At 31.8% G+C, this 22217-nt stretch overlaps 1 protein-coding gene across 3 annotated transcripts in view; it reads left to right on the forward strand.

The window, feature by feature from the left end:
- The window catches only part of CALCRL (calcitonin receptor like receptor), a 103423-nt gene that overhangs the window by 58855 nt on the left and 22351 nt on the right, over nt 1–22217 (forward strand). For 2 of the 3 annotated variants that reach the window (XM_060106151.1, XM_060106152.1), the window contains 7 exons: nt 1139–1228; nt 1416–1504; nt 2582–2674; nt 4929–5064; nt 7564–7674; nt 7774–7886; nt 9270–9361. In XM_060106151.1, coding sequence (XP_059962134.1) covers nt 2621–2674; nt 4929–5064; nt 7564–7674; nt 7774–7886; nt 9270–9361 — 506 coding nt within the window. In that variant the 5' untranslated portion in view covers nt 1139–1228; nt 1416–1504; nt 2582–2620. The remainder of the gene's footprint in view (nt 1–1138; nt 1229–1415; nt 1505–2581; nt 2675–4928; nt 5065–7563; nt 7675–7773; nt 7887–9269; nt 9362–22217) is intronic. The other variant, XM_060106153.1, reaches the window with a different exon arrangement.

Here is a 22217-nt window from a genome sequence, read left to right on the forward strand (position 1 = left end):
TCTATTGCATGCTAAGAGATATTTCACTAAGATACTTTTTGGAATTCTGATTTAGAAACCCATTAGATAAGCAACAAAAATAACTGCTATTGTTGCATGAACTGCTTTTCAAATATGTTGGATATAGGAAAACTTCAAACATGTTTTTTAAGGCACTTTTTCCTTCAATTTTTGAGCCCATGTACACATGGAAGGTAATTTAATCTTGCCTCATGTAAATCATCAAAGCATTGCTTCATAAAAACCTATCTGATTTCCAAATAAAACAATATCAATATTTCTTTACATTCCTGTTTGTAAATCTATGTGTTTTATATATATTTAATACAGAAAAATGTGGATGACTAATGTTTTAAATTTGGCTTAAGCTTTATGACTTCCAAAGACAGTACAGTAAACTACTATTTATTCAATATCCAAACGACCACAGGACTCAAAAACTGAATAAAGGACTTTATTCTGTAGGATAGTAAACATGCTGATATAAGAACTTTTTCCCCCAATTTTCAGTGTCAGTATAGATTCAAATACTACTTAAAGTCTTCTAATAGAAGAAATGACAGTTCACTAATAGTTATGATTAGTGTTCCTGATTGTAAGCTTAAAATCCTAAAGTACTTTATTGTTTCATTTATTTATTTATTTTATTCATTGATTTATACAGCAAATGTAAATTAACTACCAGAGACAAAGGATACAAAGATCAATCAGATATGGTTTCTGCCTGTGAGACACCACACAAGCTAGAGAAATAGATATAAGTAACTAAGATTAACACATTCCAATAAATATTAGATAAAATTATTCAAAGGAAGTTTAAACTACAGTTTAATTTAAAAGTCCTTTTATCATACTCTAGTTCTTCAAAATTTACGTAAGTAAAAGATTCAGTTAATTGCTAGTGTTTTGACCATCCTGGATAAATGAAAATTGACATTAAGTTTTTCCATATAATGGAAAACAACAAATATTTGTGATAAAACTCAAATATATTGTAAGCAAAACAGATTTTTAAAAATTGGAATAGCTTAATAAAAATATCATTTTTCTAGTGGCATTTTCTTTGAAATTTAAAATTTATTATGGAAATGATTTTGGCTCATTGAAATAATATTAAATTATTATATCAATATTTCAGGTCATGACCCTGGATTTAAGAAATTTTTCAAGACAGTTTTGAGTATAATCCAAGAGAAAATGTGATTTGAGTCTGGAGACAATTGTGAATGTAAGTATTGGAAAATTAGATTTTTCTCATTGTTCCATGCAATAAAAACTAAGATATCAACTCATTAATTTTTGAATTGCAAAAACTTTGATTCATTGTTTTCTCTCTATTACAACATGATTTTTTACATCTAAAATTAATGGAATTCTTCCTTTTTTTTTTTTTTTTTTGGTTGTATTTTTTAAAGATCAGCTAATAATAAAAGCCCAGTGTAGCTGATCGAAGAGAAAACATTATTTGGAAGTTTGCTACAATAAAAAGAAAAGTTTCTTCTAGGTAAGTCATTGATGAGGGCAAGCAATGGCATAGATTCTGTGTGCTAGTTAATGGCAAGCTTTCATTGCATGTGATAATGCAAATGCTAAGTAAAATGAAGAAAAGTTTTTTATAATTCTTATTCTAACATTTGCCCTATAATAAAAAACATGACATGTTTCCTAACAAAATCAAATCTAAGTTCATAGTCCACTGGCAAATATCTATTGATTAGATTTTTATCTCCTTTGAAAAATATTTTTTACTCATTCATTTAAATAAATACTATATTTTATGACTAAACCATGGTCATTTATATTTCATAAAAATTCTGCCAGAGTATACTGATCATGGAACTTATAGGGAGTAAGCATTATACACGTTGCTCCTGCAATGTTTGTCTCTTAGAATTAAGAAGTTAGCAGAGAACTGTATCTATCATTAGAAATACTCAACAGAAATACTTTTATTTGGTATTGCCCATCTCCTGTAAACTTATTTTAATAATATAGATGACTTAGAGAATCTTTTATTTTTTTATTAAAAAAATTGAGTGCTGAAGTGAAGAATAATTTCTATTAAATCATAAGGCCAATTTTATGACTTATGGATGTTAACTCTCAAGAAATTGGCACAAATACAAAATTTTCCCTTAAATTGTTTAAGAGTCATAAAATTAAAAATAAGATTATGCAAAAAAATAAATAAGATTAATACTTATCGGACATAAAGGTAAGCTTTATAGTAAAATATGCTATCAAAATTTGTGCTTTTATGTTCTTGTGAAACTCTTTACTTTGTACTTTTTATCCCAATTTTGGTAAAGGTAAAGAAAGTGAGATGTTTTCTAATTACTTAAAAATAGATCTGTAAGAGTCTTTCCTGCTTGTAAGGCTAATTAAGTTAAACTAAAATGTATTTAATTGAGCTCTTTAGTACTTTAAGCCACGATGCTCTTAATATTTGTAATATGTAAGACTATTAATCAAATCCTTAAAGCAAAATTATTGTGTAGTTTTAAAATTTTTTCCATTGAGAGCCATCTATGTTTATTTCATATATATTGCTAAATTATATTTCCTTTATTTTGTATTGCAGTTTGATTTATATTATATAGCATATTTCATCTTGGCTTTAATGATGGAGAAAAAGTGTATCCTGTATTTTCTGTTTCTCTTGCCATTTTTTATGGTAAGCATAAATTTCTCTAATGTATCTCCCTATCTATGATTATTTCTGTTTTAACTTCCAACATACCCATAATTGATAAAGGCTAATAACACAAAAATATATGTAGTTATTGGATGCATAAATTAAGTACATTTTTATATCTAATCAACACAGCAATCATTTGTTTCCCTTCAGTGTACCTTTTTAGGCTCTTAGTCCTGTAGCAGGCACAACAGTATGATGGTGCAGTGTGGGTGGAGGGATGATGCACACAAATGTGCAGACACCAGAGAAAAGCCATTACCAGAGTTTGAAATAAAAATGGAATGGCTCTATAGTACAGTCGTACGTAATAGATGAAACATTTTCAATCAGACCTGCTGATTCTGAGTTAGATCTATTAAAAAAGCAATTCCAATCTGTTGATTTTTCTCCCATTCTGCCAACTGATTGACCTGTATTGATTGAAAATCACTTTGGAATCATGCACTATGTTTTAAATTAAGTTCCTCACCCATTCACTCAAATAAGTATTAAGTGCCCATTTTCTGACAGGCATGGATGCTAAGTTTGAGGCAGATGTGTATGTGAGTATGTGCACTCCTGCATGCCTCTGCATGTATATGCAGGGGATGTGGGGCTGGAGGTGGAGGGTAGACTAAGGATGACTAAAAAGCAATTGCTGTACTTGAGGAGTCATAGGTCATAGACATTTAATTTTATTTTTATTGACAGAAATTTTTGTTCCTATTTTTCTCTGTTTCACATTAAAACAGTGACTATACTCTTACTATATGTATGAGAAACTCAGAGACATAATCTCACCTAATTCTGTACCAGCAAATAATTTTCTTGTGGTGTTTCCAAGTAAACCCCACAAAGATTCAAACAAAGAAACTCAAGAAAAGTATAGAAAACCTAAATGGGAAAAAAGCACAACTACTCTCCTGTCAGCATTTGTATTTAAAAACATTCTCAACTCTAGGAGCAGTCCAAATTCTGCACTTCTTAGATGTTATCTTAAGTAAACAGACTGAAATTCAAGAAACAGGATTCCTGTTTCTTCAGCTCCCACCCTCCACTGAGTAGGCCAATGAGCTGCACAGGCCAAAGCTGGTTCCCTGTAGGTAGTTCTGTAACAGATTACCAATCCGATTATTGTAATTTAAGGAATTGTAACCGTTTCTCTTGAATTCATTCAGACGATGTGCAAACTTGAGTTTTTAAGTAAGAATAAAAATGATATTGATTTTATGCAATTCTATAAACTGAGAACAGGAGGAAAGAATTTTTTCTTGATGTTATAAATTTCCATTTATTACTTATGCAGCACAACAGCTGCATAAATCTTTATTAAGAGATTAAAACCAATCAAAGAATAAAAAAGTTAATGTTAAATGGTGGTGAGGTGATGGTGAAACTTGAGTGGTGCCACATACTGAAGAACTTTTACAATTTATTTTAAATTTAAATTAAATTCAACTTCCTGTTAGAGAATAGAAAATCAAAAATAAGGAAACAAAATAGGAGTAGAAAGAATTGTTTATGGAAAACAATTAATAGGAATTATGCAAAAGCAAAGAAGAAATAAGGTTGAAGAAAGGTTTATACAGCCTTCATGCTACAAAACAGGAAAAAAAGTCAGGTAGAAATTAAAGTATAAGTGAATCTTAAAATAAAGCTACTAAAGTGGAAGAATATAAATATATACCATGCCTAAAACCTTTATTGATATGCATACAATAAAATTCTGTTTACCAACGTCATAAATGAACTTGTCATTATTTTGATTATCAAAATGTAATTATAAAAATGCCAACAATTTTAAGCATTTACCATGTGCCAGATACTTCCCCTCTGTTATCTTGATACTATTTTATCCCATTTTACAACGAGAAAGCAGAAGTTTTGGTGGTGGTAGAGGGGGTGGTTAAATATCTTGTCTACACTCCCAGGTCAAAAAGTAGAGGTGAATTTTGAATACAGCTGTCTGCATTCCAGATACATGGCTTGGAGCTGGCTCCCACAGTCTTCTGAGAGAGAACTGTGGACTATGCTGCTCACTGGGGCCATTGACAACTCTTGGTGGTGGTTTGAAATTGGACATGGTAGGAATATTTACACCATGGAAATTGGCAAACACTACAAATCAGGAATTTCCCCCCAGAGCCTCTTGACCCTGCAGTACATCACTGCACTTAGTTTTCCAATGTGACAGACTGCTTCTCACAGACATTCTCACAATTCTGAAGTTTTATTTTCTTTAATCCCTTAGATTCTTGTCATAGCAGAATCAGAAGAAGAGAACCATGGTGACTTAATTCAGTTGGGTGTTACTAGAAATAAAATCATGACGGCTCAATATGAATGTTACCAAAAAATTATGCAAGACCCTGTTCAACAAACAGAAGGTAAACATGACAATTTTAAATGCATTTAATATAGTTTTGAAAGAAAACTACCTCATTACATTATTACGGGTCCCTTAGGTCCATTCTTAAAAATGGGTTAATTGCTAGTTTTTCTGGTATATGTGCAGTTTTAATTAGTTACTTATGAAGAACATTTTATGATGCAATTATCTTGCCTCTTTTTAAAAATTCTAATAAAAATATGTGTGACAGGGATATTTTTAGTAACATTTTTTATGGTATAAAGATATTTAAAATATCAAATAAGTATGTGTCTTGGATTAAATCAGTGACAGTTGATCTTCAGTTTATGTGATTTGTATGTCTTTTTTTTCAAAAGCTCCTTGATAGTAGCTTAATAAAATGACAATTTTTATTTTTTATTTTTTTGCACCTAACATACTTTGTGTATACATTTGGTAGCAAAGCTAATGAAATCCAAGAGCTTCTGTTTCCATTAAGATATTTTTAATGTATTTTTGAAACATTTATTGAGGGCCTACTAAGTGCCGTATATATGCTTCAATTCTGAGAAGAACAAGTAGAGTTGCCAAATTTAGCAAAAGCAAAAACAAGTCCTGTATTTTACCTGGCAACCCTAAAGGCAGAGTTATGTTCAACATGTAAAATGCAACACTCATAGTGAAACAAAGCAAAATGTGAAGACTTTAGATATTTTTAAATCTTTAAACCATCAGTGGAAACAAAGAATTTAAATTTGGGGGAAAATATTTGATAGTATAAAATACAATGTTTGTTATATACATGAAACGTTAAAAGTAGGTTATTATTAGTATTTGTAACTGTCAAAATGAACTTGCTTGTGAGAAAGAGAAAAAAAGCAATTTTTCCACATTGGTCAACTCTTGGAACCTTAATCTAACTGAACAATTTAATTTGTTCATCTTCGGAGAAGTAGTTAGATATATCTGTCCAAATATTTTTATTACAATATATATCCAGTTAATACATGTATTTAAAATATGTCAGACAATGACAAACTATCTGATGTTAGCTCAATAGGGATTGAATTTTCGAGTAATTAAAATTTGTATACAGATTCTTTGTTAACTGATCTGGCTTCTCACTTTATTCCATTAAAATCTAAGTGTTACTAGTTTAAAATTATTGAATTAACACCTTCCAAATCATCTAGATATGTGTGAAAGCTAACTTCAAATCTAATTGTTTAACAATAGGAATATATTTATGAGGGTTTTATAATAAAATAATTTTGTGATAAGTTCAAGAGCACTGTAAAATAAATCTTCCTCTTGGAGAGTCATAATACATTTTGTAATTTTAAATACTCTAGAAAATCTTGTTATAAAGAAATGTTTATTTTAACTTTGTGTTCCCCAAATCTATTTGATTACATAATTTTTTAATGGAATACCTACCTACTCATGTCTCACTCAAATGTCATACAGCACAGTTGGAAAAATTCTAGACCTGGCAATCTATCATGCAGCCAGTGTTGTGGAATCTTTTGGAGAAGTATAAGGACTTGTTTGTGAGGCTTTCTAAAATGGTATCAGGAAATTTTTCTCTGATAGGCCACAAAATGCATTTTATTTAGTAATATGTGGATGCAAGCTATTTATATAAGAGTTTGAAAATCACAGGAGGGAAAACAGACTATCTGAGGCTTTTTTTTTTTTAACTAGAATTATTTAGATTTTCAGGCCAATAGAACTTTTTTACTTCCGTGAAGCCTAGATTGATTCTGAGATTGCCTTACAAATCTGTTAATAATAATAAACATCTCATGGAACATTCAAGTTTCTATCTATGTGTGCTTACCTAACAAGGCAGAAAATCACTCTCTTTGATTACAGACTGTTATAACTTTGGAACATTTTGGTCATTTTATTTCTCTATGTCTTTAAAAAACTTTACATTTTTTCATGTAAGAGGTTCTTTCTCTTAATGTTGGTAAGAAAAGAATGAGAGACTAAACACTCTACTTCATTTGAAAAGAAAAGGAAGGAAAGTAAGAGCTAGAACTTGGTAGAGGGACCTAAATAAGTATGTGTCAGGGTTAATGTGGTGAAACAGGAAATATTGGAATGTTCATCTCTTCACTTCAGAAAATACTATAACTTGCCCTTAGAATACAGTTTCTAAAATAAAACACGTTTTCATCTTCCCATAGTTTTTGAATTTCAAGCATAGGGACACTAATTAACCACTACTTTATGGTTAAGAAAACCAGCAAAGACCGTGTGATTTATTAAATAAATAGCTAACTTTGAGAATTAGAATTAAAGCTAAACCTCATATATTTTTTAGATATTTCTAAATTTAATTTAACAATTAGTTATTCTAATAATTACTTTGTGAATAATCCAAGTAATTGTTATAAAGATTTTATATGATGTCTTCATTTTCAGTAGACAGTCTTTATTCCATGTCAGTGTGAGTCTACCATTAAGACTTTATGTCTTTCTATATAACTAGAGGGAGTTAGTAAGCCCTAATTTCTACTCTCCCCTTAAGGCATTTATTGCAACAGAACCTGGGATGGATGGCTGTGCTGGAATGATGTTGCTGCAGGAACGGAATCAATGCAGCACTGCCCAGATTACTTTCAGGACTTTGATCCTTCAGGTAAAAGTAGAAATTTGTATACAAATCTCCTTGACATCTACTTAATAAACCCTTGGTTAACTGAATTACTGTTTCCTTTTTTCCTTTTTAATTTTAAAGAAAAAGTTACAAAAATCTGTGACCAAGATGGAAACTGGTTTAGACATCCAGCAAGCAACAGAACATGGACAAATTATACCCAATGTAATGTTAACACACATGAGAAAGTGAAGGTAAGTAATAATTATAAATTCAGATTTAATTTACACTATTTTAAAAGTTAGTTGCCGATATAATATTGGAGAAAATTTAGCTAGTTCATTCCATTGTAAAGCCTTTTCATCATAAAAACAATGAACAAAAATATCTTTGTAGAAATAAATAATTATTGATTTGGTCATTACACCGAGGAAGCAATCCTGCTAGGTAATTCAGTGTCTCAGAATTGGAGTTTAGAATTTTCCAAAGTAAACATACTTTAAAAATGTAAGAAAAAAGAAAATTTTCATCTGTGGTGGAATTCCTATAATTACGATCAGGAATTGTGCTCAAGTAAACAAGATAAGACCAGCGGGGTTTACACAGTTCCCTCAGCAGAAGGCTTTCATTCTGACTGGCTATTAGGTCACCCTCACTGGCATTCCCACTTTTAACATCATACATTAAAGTCAAGGTTAGTCACAGTTTGTCACAACAATAAAGCTTCGATACAAAGTGCCTGCATATATTTGCACGTGTGTGTATATTGAGGCAGTTTGTCACAGTGATTAAAACTGTGTTCTGATTTCTGACTTCCTGTTTCTGCTCCTTACCAGCTGTGACCTTGGGCAAGCTGTAACCTCTCTCTGCCTCAGTCCCCTCCTGTGTAAAGTGAGGATACTAAACCCATCCACAAGGTTTTCATAAGAATTGACTTAATACAAGGAAAATATTTAGAAAACTAACGAGCCTATAGTAAGCATTTGATAACTGCCAGCTATCATAATTATAAATCATGTATTGTTTGCTTACTCAGAGAAGGGTTTGAAGAGAATTATAAAAATACACAATAAAATGGTAAGTTACAATAGAATAAAGACAAAAATCAGAGAAAAAGTCAAAACCAAGATAAAAAATTTATTTGTACACATCAGAGGCGCCTGTAAATTACTGTTTTGAGACTTGTTTTGGAGCCTCAAATTTGTCAAAGGAAAAAAAAAACCCAGTTAGGAAAGAAAGCCTTATCTGGCATCTAAGTCTAAACAAACAAACAAAAATCATTGATTTAAGGTGCACAAACTGATAGAGTGAAAATTGCCAAAATGATAAATGTTGGTTTTCATATTTTATACAACGTAGATCAAGAAATTTATTTCTTCATATGTTTAATATGTGACTTCTAATTTCTTAAATAAAAAGAGCAATTTATAAATTTTGATATCACCCAATAAATTTTCATAGATATTCTTCATTCCAGATGTATTCTAATACTCATTGGCTTGCAAACTAAACAGTAAGGCTATCAGATCACATGTTTTTAAAAATATAAGTTATTTTATTGATTTTGAGCTTATACACATGTAGAATTATAGTATTGATATGAGCCTTAATTTTTTTTTTATTCATACAAATTACAGACTGCACTGAATTTGTTTTATCTGACTATAATTGGACATGGATTATCTATTGCATCACTGCTTATCTCACTTGGTATATTCTTTTATTTCAAGTAAGTACATGTAAAACTTTTTTTAATTTACTGATTATCTTTGGTGAATGCAGTGTCATATGCATGTTTATCTATGTGCTGATAAAATTTATGAAATATAGATGATTTATAATGTTTAAAATAAATTGAATGTTTAAAATAATTTGAAATATGTTGATTTTATCTTGACTTTATAAAATGTAGAGAAAGGAGATTGATAAAATATCTGAAGCCTAACTTTACAAAATGAGTATGCATATAAGAATGAAGTCATGCAGTAAAAAGGGAGCCAAAATGAATATGTAAACCTATCCTTATTTGCTTTGGAAACTGCCAAATATTATAGGCCTTCCTAATTAAATTTTCAACTTCTTGGTCAATTTTAATATCAGTATACATGGTACATTATAAGAACTGGTATTTTGTGCAAAAAATAGCAATGACATTTAATATATATTATTAAAAATAATAATTTCAATATATTATGGTTAGGTTAATTTTCCTGGTTTGGTGGGTTCATTTTTAAAATAGTTTAAAATTATATTTTGAAATTTACTTGAAGTTTATTCCTTTTTAGGGTGGAGGGAGAGTCAGCTCCAATTTCTTCTTTTTTAATTGAAATATAGTTGATTTACTGTGTTTTAGATATACAGAAAAGTCATTCAGTTATGTGTGTGTGTGTGTGTGTATATATATATATATATATATATATATATATTCTTTTTCAGATTCTTATCCATTATAGGTTATGAGATATTGAATATAGTTCCCTGTGCTATACAGTAGGACCTTACTGTTTGTCTATTTTGTATATATAGTAGTGTTATCTGTTAATCCCAAATTACCAATTTATCTGCCTTCCTCAAATTTTTTGATTCCACCTATCAACTGTGATATTTTTTAATTGACAGGAAAATAAATTCTAAAAATGCATAATTATGCATTAACATGGTCTTCATAATTTTGATCACCACCAGTAATTAAAGAATGCAGTGTAAAGAGAGAGTAGCTATATTTTATTGTATCTTCATCACCAGTGTCACTGTCATTGTCTCTCTCTTCCTCTCCTTCCTCCTCTTCTTCTTCCCTCTTCCCTCCTCCTTCTCTTTCTTCAATAATCATCTTGGAACATTAGCAGCTTCAGAACCAACTAAAGTAGTAGTTGCACATCAAAATAATCCAAATACAGAAATTATTAGACACCTGGATGTTAGGCTCATTTGTAACTGGAGCACTAGCTTTTAGCCCACAGTTCATCAAATATTCAAAGTACATGAAATAATATACGAACCAACCAACGAATATTTTTCATGGGATCAAAATCATGGGATCTAGAGATTGCATCATAATTGCTGGAAACTTGCACTTCCTTAAGAATCTTCAATATCAGTTACTTTGGGGAATTTTTAAAAAACTTTTTGTTTTATATTGGATACAGCCAATTAACAATGTTGTGATAGTTTCAGGTGCACAGCAAAGCAACTCAGCCATGCATATACATGTATCCATTCTCCCCCAAACTCCCCTCCCGTTCAGGCTGCCACATAACATTGAGCAGAGTTCCCTGTGCTATACAGTAGGTCCTTGTTGTTTATCCATTTTAAATATAGCAGTGTGTACATGTAGGTCTCATACTCCCTAACTATTACTTTGGGGAATTTAAATGACACTTTTGATTTATGACATTATCGAGGCACCATTAGAAACCGACTAAAAATATTCCACTCTGAATAAAGCTAATTCAACATCTGAGTACATTTTAAAATGTGACTTTTTTTTTTTTTTACTAAATTGTGTTAAAACATGCATCAAAATAAGTTGAAGAGACTTTTTATCCTAAAATACGGAAAACATTTCTTAAAGAATAAAATTTACTATACTATATTTTGTAACAAATTGCCAAAATGTTCTTGCTCAAAACAAACTGTCGGGCTTCCCTGGTGGCACAGTGGTTGAGAGTCCGCCTGCCGATGCAGGGGACAAGGGTTCGTGCCCCGGTCTGGGAGGATCCCACATACCGCCGAGCGGCTGGACCCGTGAGTCATGGCCGCTGAGCCTGCGCGTCCGGAGCCTGTGCTCCGCAGCGGGAGAGGCCACAACAGTGAGAGGCACGGGTACCGCAAAAAAACAAAAACAAAAACAAAAACAAAGCAGGCAATTCTCAGTCACTGCCTTTATAATTAGTTACATAATATCAGTTGCTTATATACAGTTTAATAAAACTTCATGTCTTTACTCTTGAATATACTCTTAGGTTATGTAAGATTTTTGAAATGAATATTTTGGAGTACGAAAAACTTCATTATGACTATCTAATAGATTGAAAACTGGAAAATAAACCATTTTGCAAAGTGACAATTTTTAAATAAATTCTTCGGGTCTACAGTGATAAATTATTTATGCTAATTGACAAAGTGAAATAGTGTTACTGATGATAACAAACTTATTGGTAAAATATGGCACTAAAACTCAGTTAATATTTTATTTAGTACATTTAAAGACACAAAATAAAATTAAAATTTCAAAATCTCAGTATAAATTTAAGAAAGATATAGTTCTTTTTCTTCTTTATTGCTGAAAACAAAATATTTACAATTTTAAAATGAATGTATCTAAATTTGAATAAATGACTCTCTTGGATCTTAGAACTAAATGATACAAGTAATTCCCTAAAGTCTATGCAGTACTCTAGAACTCAGATTCTTAGTTCATTAAAATTACATATTACCACACATAGAAATACAGAGAAGATTAATTTAAATGTAACTAATATCAGCTAAGGTTCTTTTTCTAACATGGAGACTTTTATGACCATGACTAAGTATAAAGTAGATCAGCCTCTACCCTAAAGGCATACAATAGAAATCATAAGAGTTATTTAAGACTATCTTAAAAAGCTTCTTGGAAAAAAGGTTATGTTTTAATATTTCTAACCTCAGGAAAAAAAATGCAACCATTAATTAAAAACAAACTAATCTTGAGAATTGCACTTAAATTTGCAATATTTTTAAAAATTGAGAACAATTTAATTTTTTTAAATAAAGAAAAGAAATATATACACCTACAATTCTAATACATTATTGCACAATTTCATTTATTTTTCCAGTTTTATTTCATATTCATTTGTATTTACTGTTTTATTTGTAATGTACAAATTATTTTAACTATTTTTACAACTTAGCATTATATAATTCTTTCCATGTCACTAAGAAGTTTTTAAAACAACCATTTAATTGGCTATTTAATTGGCTAACTAATATTTTATTTAGTAAGTTGACAAAAGTTTACTAAATCATTCTTCTATTTTTGAAAATTAACGTTGCTTCCAGCTTTTCCTATTAATAAAATACACTGCAATGGACATTTTCAGCCATAACTTTCCCCATATTTTACACTATTTTTTTAGGCTACATTCCCAGACTTGTGATTTCTTGGTGAAAGGGTATTTATCTTTTTATGGCTCTTGAGATATATCATCTCAAAAGTATTTCAAAAACAACATATTCGAAACAAATTCATACTATCTACCTTCTCCTAACCCAAAGCAGTTTTTCTTCCAGAGTGACCCATCTTTACAAATAACATTACCAGCAATCTAGTTGCATAAGCCATAGACTTAGGAGCAATCTTCGATACCGTCTCAGTTTTCCTCCCTATCATTCTCTCCTCATACTCTGTGGATAAAACCTCCCAACAGCCCTCCAATCTATCCATTTTGTTTCATCTCTCCTGCCACCACCACCAACCTAGTCTTATGTAGCCTCAGTAAGTCCACTTTCACCATCTTCATTCAATGCTAAACATCGCAGCCAGAATATTTTCAAAGATTTATATTAAATATAGATCTGATTTTGTCACCCCTTGCTTTAAAAATTTTAGACTTCTTGTTATAATTTATATAAAATCAAAGTCATTAATGTATTCTATAATTGAATACTCTGTATAGTCTCTTCCCTGCTCCTCTAGTCTAGTTAAATGTAGTCATCTTTCAGATCTAAACCTTAGCATCATTTCCTCAGTGAAATCTCTGTGATTTTTTTATTATAGTATTTCTGAAACTGCAACTAGTTTGTGCTGAATGTGGAATAAATTTTTAATTACCATTTAGGAGCCCATCATCTCTTCAGATTTAATACTAATACAGCTGAGACCCTTCAGATTAAATGATCTCTTTTTATTTTGCATGTAATAAGCCAAAATATTTAGACATATTAAATTTCTGAAGGACACAAAGTTAAATATAGCAATTATATTGCATGCCAAAGTCAGCAGTTAAAAAGATGACAAAGGGTGTCCTAGAATTCCAAGTCCTATGGCTCCAGTCAAGTTTGAATTTTAAGGATATAAATAAAGTTCTAAACTAACTCCATAAAACCAAATGTAAAATTAACGGTTTCTTTATGAAAAAGCCATGATTTAACTGAGCAAATGCTTGCTGTGTACTAATGAGGCAATAGTGGGACTGCCAAGGGAAAACAATATTGCAAGCCAGACTATACATAAATGCAAAGTATCCAGTTTCAAAGCTCTAATTAAACCAGTCATTTACTCTGTCTACTATGGACTGACTTTGTAAGAGGAAAAGAGGATGTCATAGAACTGACTTATCAGGACAACGAAGAAATTAAAGAAAATAATATCTGCTGATCAGGGAGTCAAGGTACCAAAATTGTTAAGCCAAATGACAATATAAACAGGGAACAGCAGATGACTTCAATAATCTGAAAGGCTAAAATGGGAATAGAGTTTGTATAATAACACAGAGAGAAAAAATAGTTGGCTCAATTTAAAAAAATAAAAAACACTAACAGGCAAACAAAATAGACTGAACCATCTGTTGACCAACTGACCTTTCTGTCACCAAAGATTTTCAGATATTAGGTGTCAACCTAGCAGGAATTTTGAAATAGGTGATTTCTATACTGGGTTCATAGCTGCACCTAATGATCTGTAATGCTACTTTCAAGCCCAAGTCTATAATTTAGGAAAGAAGATTAGAATGAAAGAGTTAATTTTTTAAAACAAAATATATAATTTCAATAACAGGAAAGTTAGCATTTGTGAAAGTATTTGCAGGCTGAAAGCAATCTACACAGATAAACTACATTTATTATTGATTAGGAATTGAAAGAAAATCTGGTTCAATATTTTTATATCTGTATTTACATATATTATATTTAAAAGAGCAAATGCTATTCAACCAATACAAGTAATTTTAAATTGAAGGGTTAAAATTTTAAACTTCAGAATTAATTTATTTTCTCCATAGAAAAACTGAAATTGTGTATATACATGCTAAGTACTTTAGCTTTAAAGATATAATCTGTAGACCCATTTCCCATTTTAAAAAGAGAGGCTAAAAAATTCATGTTGCCCCAAACATCATCTTCATGTTCAACATATTGATAGACCTTATTTTTTTCACAAAAAGAGCAGGTTTTCTTTTTTTTAATCAAGAATTCTATATGCAATATATATATATATGTTAATTGCTAAAAATTTCGATGCTTTAGAAAAAAGATTTGTGACATGCTACATAGGCAAAACCTCATTAAAGCAAATAAATATCTTGCTAATATATGAAAATTGGTTCTTGGCCTCTACATAAAAGAAAAATTAAGGTTTTTAACTAGTTGCATTGCTTATTTTTAGAGTTTATTCAGAAACTACAATTAACTATTCATTTTCTATAGTGAACAATAAAAAAGCTTTAATGGTGAGTTAGCATGATAGATATATACTTGATTTCAGGCACAGTTAATTTTAATGGATAGTGTAATACAGTAATTAAAACATGGGATATATGCAAATCTTGCCATTACCACTTACTAATAGTATGGACTTATCCTGATTTCTGTTTTTCAGTTAGCCTGTTTTTTATAATGAGTCCTAACATTTAAAATACTGGGCAGAGAAGACACACAGTACCTGGCATGTAGCGAACTTTCAATATTCAGTAAAAGGTACTAATTTTGTCATTAGACAATATCAATCATGTAGGCACATAGACTACACTTACTTAGTCATCTAACATTATCCCTATATAAATAGTAATACAAAGTAAACAACAACAACAACAAAAGCCCTCCAAATTGCTGTGGAGCTACAAAGAGCTATGGGAAGACAGAGGAAAGAAAGACTCATTTTGACTCATAGAATTGGAAGATTCTTGAGGTAATAACCTCACTGAAATGAGTGTTGAATAAAGGGTAGAATTTCAACAGGTAGAAATTGTAAGCCATGAAAACTGAAGAGATTATCTAGTTCAACGCCTAATTTTACTTATATTCTAAGTAGTTAACTAAGTTATCTAGGGTTCCTCCCCATCTATATACTTTTTGTTTGGCTTTGTAATTTTATTTGACTTTAGTTATCTTTTAAAAATGGAGAATTTGACCAGAAAGAAGCAAAGCTTCAATTAATTTTTCTTTTTTATTATACATTTTCGGGCTTTATATAAAACATGAGAAACCTGGGTCAAGTTAGGCCCAGGTATACCATTCTAAATACTTTTTTATGTGTTAGACAACCTTCACTACAGGTGAGTGGTTAAGAGTATGTTCTCTAAACAGGCACATCTTGTCTCAGATTCCACCTTCGTCAGCTACTTGCTGCATAGTATCGAGCAGCTTCTTTCATTTCTCTAATCCTCAATTTCACATCTTTAAAATGCAGATTCTATTAGTATCTATATCATAGCTGAGATGATATATATGCACTGTTAAGTGGAGAGTCTCGTTTGGAAAACACTATTATTGGCATAGTTGTCACTCTTGTTCTTTCTTATTAGTCCATTAAAAGATTTTATATAAATAGTTAGCCCTGATAGGAATATTTTAACAGTGGGCTCTTTGAAAACATAATTAAAGAACACAGTTTCTAGTTTTATGTGTCCCACATTTTTAAAGAAATTGTTATAATGTTCACATAGAAAAATAAGTACACAATGAATGAAAAATTTTATAAACCAAAGTAGTAGTATAATTATATCAGGAAAAAATTGAGGTTAAGTAAATTAGTCAAAGATAATAAAACTTGGGCCTCCCTGGTGGCGCAAGTGGTTGAGAGTCCGCCTGCCGATGCAGGGGATACGGGTTCGTGCCCCGGTCTGGGAGGATCCCATATGCCGCGGAGCGGCTGGGCCCGTGAGCCATGGCTGCTGAGCCTGCGCGTCCGGAGCCTGCGCGTCCGGAGCCTGTGCTCCGCAACGGGGGAGGCCACAACAGTGAGAGGCCCGCATACCGAAAAAAAAAAAAAAAAAAAAAGATAATAAAACTTGTTTAATGCCCACAAGATACCACATAGCTTACTCAGTACTTGAATTTGTAGTCTTTGATTTTAAGGCACTTTTAATATATACTCCCAGAACTATCTACTAAAATAGGAAAAGCCACTATCAACTCAAAACAACTATCTGCTAAAAAAAGGAAATAATGGAAAGAACAGCACAAATTTAGCTCCATGAGAGCAGGAATCATCACTGCTTTGTTTCTTTACACATTCCAGGGCTTAGCACATAACCTTGCGCACAGTAGGCACTTAATACATTTTTAAGGAATGAAGACATGAACTGACTTGGAAACTTATTTCTAGGACAGACTTTCCCATGACTTATCTGTGACCTTGGACAAGTCCCTTGAGTTTAGCCTTTGCTGTCTCCATCAACAAAGAAAGACATTAGAGTAAGACTCTTTACAATTCTAACCAGTAGAAGCATCTGTGTAAAATAACATAGGATACCCTGCAGCTAGATCCAAAGAAGACCAAGGCCATTTCAGAAAATGCTTAACTGAATGGTTAATGAAGCATGTTCATACAGTCAGGAGCAATAGAAATCTTAGCTTTCTTCCAACTAACCTGGAAACAATTCCTAGGAGAGCTGATGTTTCACATAAAATCATTGTGTATACAAAAATCTGTCAATATCTCCTTTCTGTTTCTGAACCCAGTTCCTCATACTGCAGTCATTCTTGTTTAGTCTAGGGTAGAGGCAACTTTTTTTTTTTCATTTGTTAATTGAGTGAGGGTCACTGATCCACCCTAATAAAAACCAAGACCATACAAAAAGTTGATTTAGGGTACTGTTTGTTATTTTTTATTTAGAGAGAGAAAAAAAAGTCTACAACTCATCCATGCTTTAAATTAGAAGCAGAGAACATGAAACACTATTTACCAGATATACTTCAGTTTTATATTAGAGCCAATTAAGGAAAGAGAGTGGGAGATGAAAAGAAAGGGAACAGAAAAGGAGGGGAAGAGAGAGAGACAGAAATTTGGGATTTGCCAAGCCCTAAGAGGCAATGACTCTTACTCATAATGATCCTTGGAAAAACAAAGCAGAACCCTTTAGATAAAAAAAATAAATAAGCTTTACCAGAGTTAATTATAAATTATATTTTAATTACTGTTTAAAATCTGAGAGCATAGCAAATCTTGCTCTTACTTTCAACCCAGACAAAAGGCTCCATATTCTTGTACATAAAAGAGCACACGTAACTTGCATGGGGAAAAAGGTAGTTCTTTTTTTTTTTAAAACCATCTTAATTTTGCTGACATTTCAGACAATGATTCTAAATTATTTTATTTTATTTTATTATTTATTTTATTTTATTTTATTTTTTGTGGTACGCGGGCCTCTCACTGCCGTGGCCTCTCCCATTAAGGAGCACAGGCTCCGGACATGCAGGCTCAGCGGCCATGGCTCACGGGCCCAGCCACTCCACGGCATGTGGGATCTTCCCGGGCCGGGACACAAACCTGCGTCCCCTGCATCGGCAGGTGGACTCCCAACCACTGCGCCACCAGGGAAGCCCTCTAAATAATTTTAAAACCAAGTTGCATATTTACAACTATATAGAAGATGTTATTTCTCGGTAGTCCTGAGTAAAATTCAGCAAAAAATCTCTCAACTTAATAAAATGATCCTTTAATGCTTATATTTCTGCTTTTCAGGACACGTGACACAAATTCTCACCTTTCTTTTTTTAGATCATATTTGAAAATATTCAATCAATATTGTGAACCTTTCTCTCATTTCCAGTTTCTTCATATATCTCTTGAATTAGAACAAGTATGGCTTTCTTCTTTAAGCTATAACTATTCCCCTGAAAGCTGTTCATGATTCAATCTTTAAATCAGTTTTAAATAAAACTAACTATTTAAAGAAATCCTACATTGAAACAGAGAATAGAGAGTCTTATCTACAAATCAGGTTCTGATGTCCCTGTATTTGCAAGTCAGAGCTATCACTTAAATAAGTTGTTTAAAACCTGGCAAAACTGCATTGTCAGAAGTCTGACAATGGCTGAGTTCAGAAATAGTCATGTATCAATCCTTGAATAACATACCTCTGAGTGCCTACTCAGGACCACCCTTGCTTTCTCCACTCTTGTGGTAAGAGTGTACTCATTGTAAGTTTGTTGTGCACTACAGTTCTGAGATACATTCTATTCTGTTGTATGTATTCTAGACTTCGTTCAGCTCAACACTGGATATTTTAGTTATAGTTTTTCATATAATGTTTTATTAGAGCATACTCACTGAGTCTACTTCCAAATTAATGAATTTAATCAATGTGCTGAAACATCCTTCCCTCTCAAACTGAACGTGATGAGAGCTGAAAGCGTTCCTATTCAGGAATGCTAGTCTTGGCTGGAAAGCTTTTTAAATATGTCCACTGTAATTATATAACAAAAACATTGCATTTCCACATTAGAGTATCAGATTTAAATCAGGACAAACTGGTGCAAGAAATAATGGGTTTACTCTAACAAAACCCAGTTCCTCTATAATGTAATTGCTAGTACTGGTTGATGGAGAAGAGTCCCAAGTATGGAAATATAACCAAATTAAAGAATTTGGACTTATTTTAAAGAGTAAATTTATTATTTAAACTATAACTAAATGTTAAAGATTACATATTTCTGTTGATTTTTCTAATAAATATGCACCTTATTATAAGTGTATTTATAACGTATATTTAAATGTAAGTACTATTTAAGCATAACTGAATTTTCATGGGACCAAAAAGACAAATTATTTTAAGAATGCTAATGATCCATTGCTTGGTGTTAAAACTATACAGTTATTAGAATGGATTAAGTTTTGTATTTGAAATAGATAACACAAATAATATAACATCTTTCTTCCCCAAATCATAATATGTTTTGCAATCTGGTTTCCTACTCTTGCAGACATAGTTTATTTTCCTAGACCATACCCACTGATATGACTCTATATGAGGAGAAAGCAAAGCAAAGTAAAGCCTCCCAACTGTAGCATCTTTTTAGTAGTTAGGAAAAACAAAACCCAAGAATGGCGGGCTATTACATTGCTAACATTTGCTGATGGAACGTTAAGATGTAACATAAGAGTAAGAGCTGCAGAATCAAAAATTCATTTAGTAAGTTGTGTTCTTTGAATTTAATTTTCCTCATTTAGTATGGGAAAAAAAACAGTGTGGAGTTTTGCCTTATGCTTTATTCACATTGTCTGTCCTTCTTGCCCCTCAAAAACCTTAAGCTTTAACTTAAAAAAAAAAAGTTCGACACAGGATGCTGTCTCTGCTTGCAATGCTTTCCTTCCCTATCTTCTCCTGTTTCAGTTCTATATGGAGTATCCCCCTCACTCTTGCTACAGTCTTTGCCTATCTCCTAATTCTATTTTAACTTCTAAAAAGCATAGAACACTATGTAGAATTACTTTATGTAATATATGTATCTATTTACCCTCCACTGTCCCATGAGTAACATGAGAGCAGGATCGTGCTCTGTGTTTTTCACAACTGTTTCCCCAGTATTTAGAAACAGTGAACAATATATTATTATGCATCAAAAATAGTTATGTGACTAAATGAATGTTAAAGGAGACAAAAGCCTTATTATTGATACTTTATTAAAAACTTAAACATTCAAATTCAAAAGATCACTTAATAGGATTGTGACCTGGAGCAGCTTACCTCAATTTTATTAAAGGATAATGATATTTCAAGGGGTTGTTAAATGAGATAATGAATGTAGAGTACTTATCTCTGCACCTGGGATATTGTAAAACCTCAACATCATGGTGTATGCTATTATTATGAATTTTATCTCTAAAGGGTTGTTTTTTGGGTTTGTTTTTTGGGATTTTTTTTTTTTTTTTTTTTTTTTTTTTTTTTTTTTTAGAGCATAAGAATCACAGGCATTCAGAAAGCCAGACTATTTCTTCTCTAGTTTTCTGCCCATTAGGAGACCAAGAAGCACACTTGCACTGGGGCAATTCACACATGAGAGCAAACCGTTTGGCCACATAAAATGAGCAGGTCTGTTCCTTATGCAGCCTGTATTTATATGTAATATTAAATGAGCAACTTTGGAAGGCATGGGCAGTGGAGGAGGGAGCATGATAGAGGAAGGGCAACCACATCCTCTCTAGCAGGACTTGACTGAGCACCTTGGTTGAAACACTCTTGGACTCTTTCTAATCTGGCTGAATGGATCACCAGCAGCCTCCAAAAGAGAGCTAATGTTAGAGGTTATGTCTGCTTTGTGTCACATAACCAGGTGATTCCATCAACTCAAATTTCCATTGCCAGTAGACAAAAGATAGCCATACTGCTTATTCTTTTAATACATTTATTGCTTTCTACCTGTTGTTTTTGGCAGTGTTCCTATTGGCACGAGCTTTCCTTTCGGATACATGATTTGTGTTTTCTTGTGGAAAAAGCTGAGCATTTGGAAATTAAATTAGATAAACTAGCATAAGGAAGTAGTACACTGTAGAGTAGGCTATTCTTTTATTGCTTGTATTTCCTCCTTCCATGACTAGTTTTGCTCAGGATTAGTACTGAGGAAAGTAATTTGGAAATTTCGACCTCATGTCAAAACCAAATGGGAATCAAAGGCAAGTGTTTTGTCCATACTGTGGCAGAACTTTGAATATGGAGTAGCATAATACCTGGCATCAGCATGATAAGGAAAGTGGAAATTTGCAGACAACTCCTTGGGAAGATAATTTAGATTGCTTGATCTATTGCCCTTCATCACATGGAAATTATCTTTCTGATGCTGAATTCTTGTGTTTTGTAACAAAAAGATGACAATGTATCATTGCATTACTTAAAACATGGGCAGTTTTATATTACTGACATGAACCTTGATGCTATTTTATTATTTGTGAGAGAAAACCATTAGAGAATTTGATTAAAATTAGCCACATGAAAACTATGTTAAAAATAATAGTTAACTTGGAATGTTTACTATAGGTTAGATACTATGCTAAGCACTAGACATGATTTAACTCATTTAACCTTCCAGCCAGTCCTATGAAGTACTATTGTTATCCCTATATTACAGAAAAGGAAACTGAAACTGAGGATTAGAGTTTTTAAATAACTTGTCCAAAGTCACACTTTCAGTAGGTAGCACAAAAAGAGAATTGAAAGGCATGGTTACATTACACATGGAATGTAATGGTTTTGCTGCCACACTTATGCCAACTGCCTCTATAACTCTGCTTGTCAAAATTGTATATTGAAATAGTGTTCTAAAATAATTATATGTACAGAATATGAAACGGAAACAATCCAGACCCACAAACCACATTTTCTATTCTATGGTTATGCTATGATAACATTTAAAGAAAGCAGACAGAGATTTTTGTTAAACATTCTATAAGCCTATAAAATAATTTTTAAAAATATTTTGAATAAATAATCACATTAAAGAATTTAGGATAGGTTAAATTAGTTGCAGATTAACATTTGAAAAAATAGCAAAATATTTTAGTATTTCATTTAAGCAAACCAGTGTGTTTACCAAGTACATATTTTGGTTTTCATTTTCAAGTTGATTTTATTTGGCCTAATGTACTTATACGTATTAAGGAATATGTTTAA

This window comes from Mesoplodon densirostris, chromosome 8, assembly GCF_025265405.1.
Source record: "Mesoplodon densirostris isolate mMesDen1 chromosome 8, mMesDen1 primary haplotype, whole genome shotgun sequence".
In the NCBI taxonomy this organism is placed as follows: domain Eukaryota; kingdom Metazoa; phylum Chordata; class Mammalia; order Artiodactyla; family Ziphiidae; genus Mesoplodon; species Mesoplodon densirostris.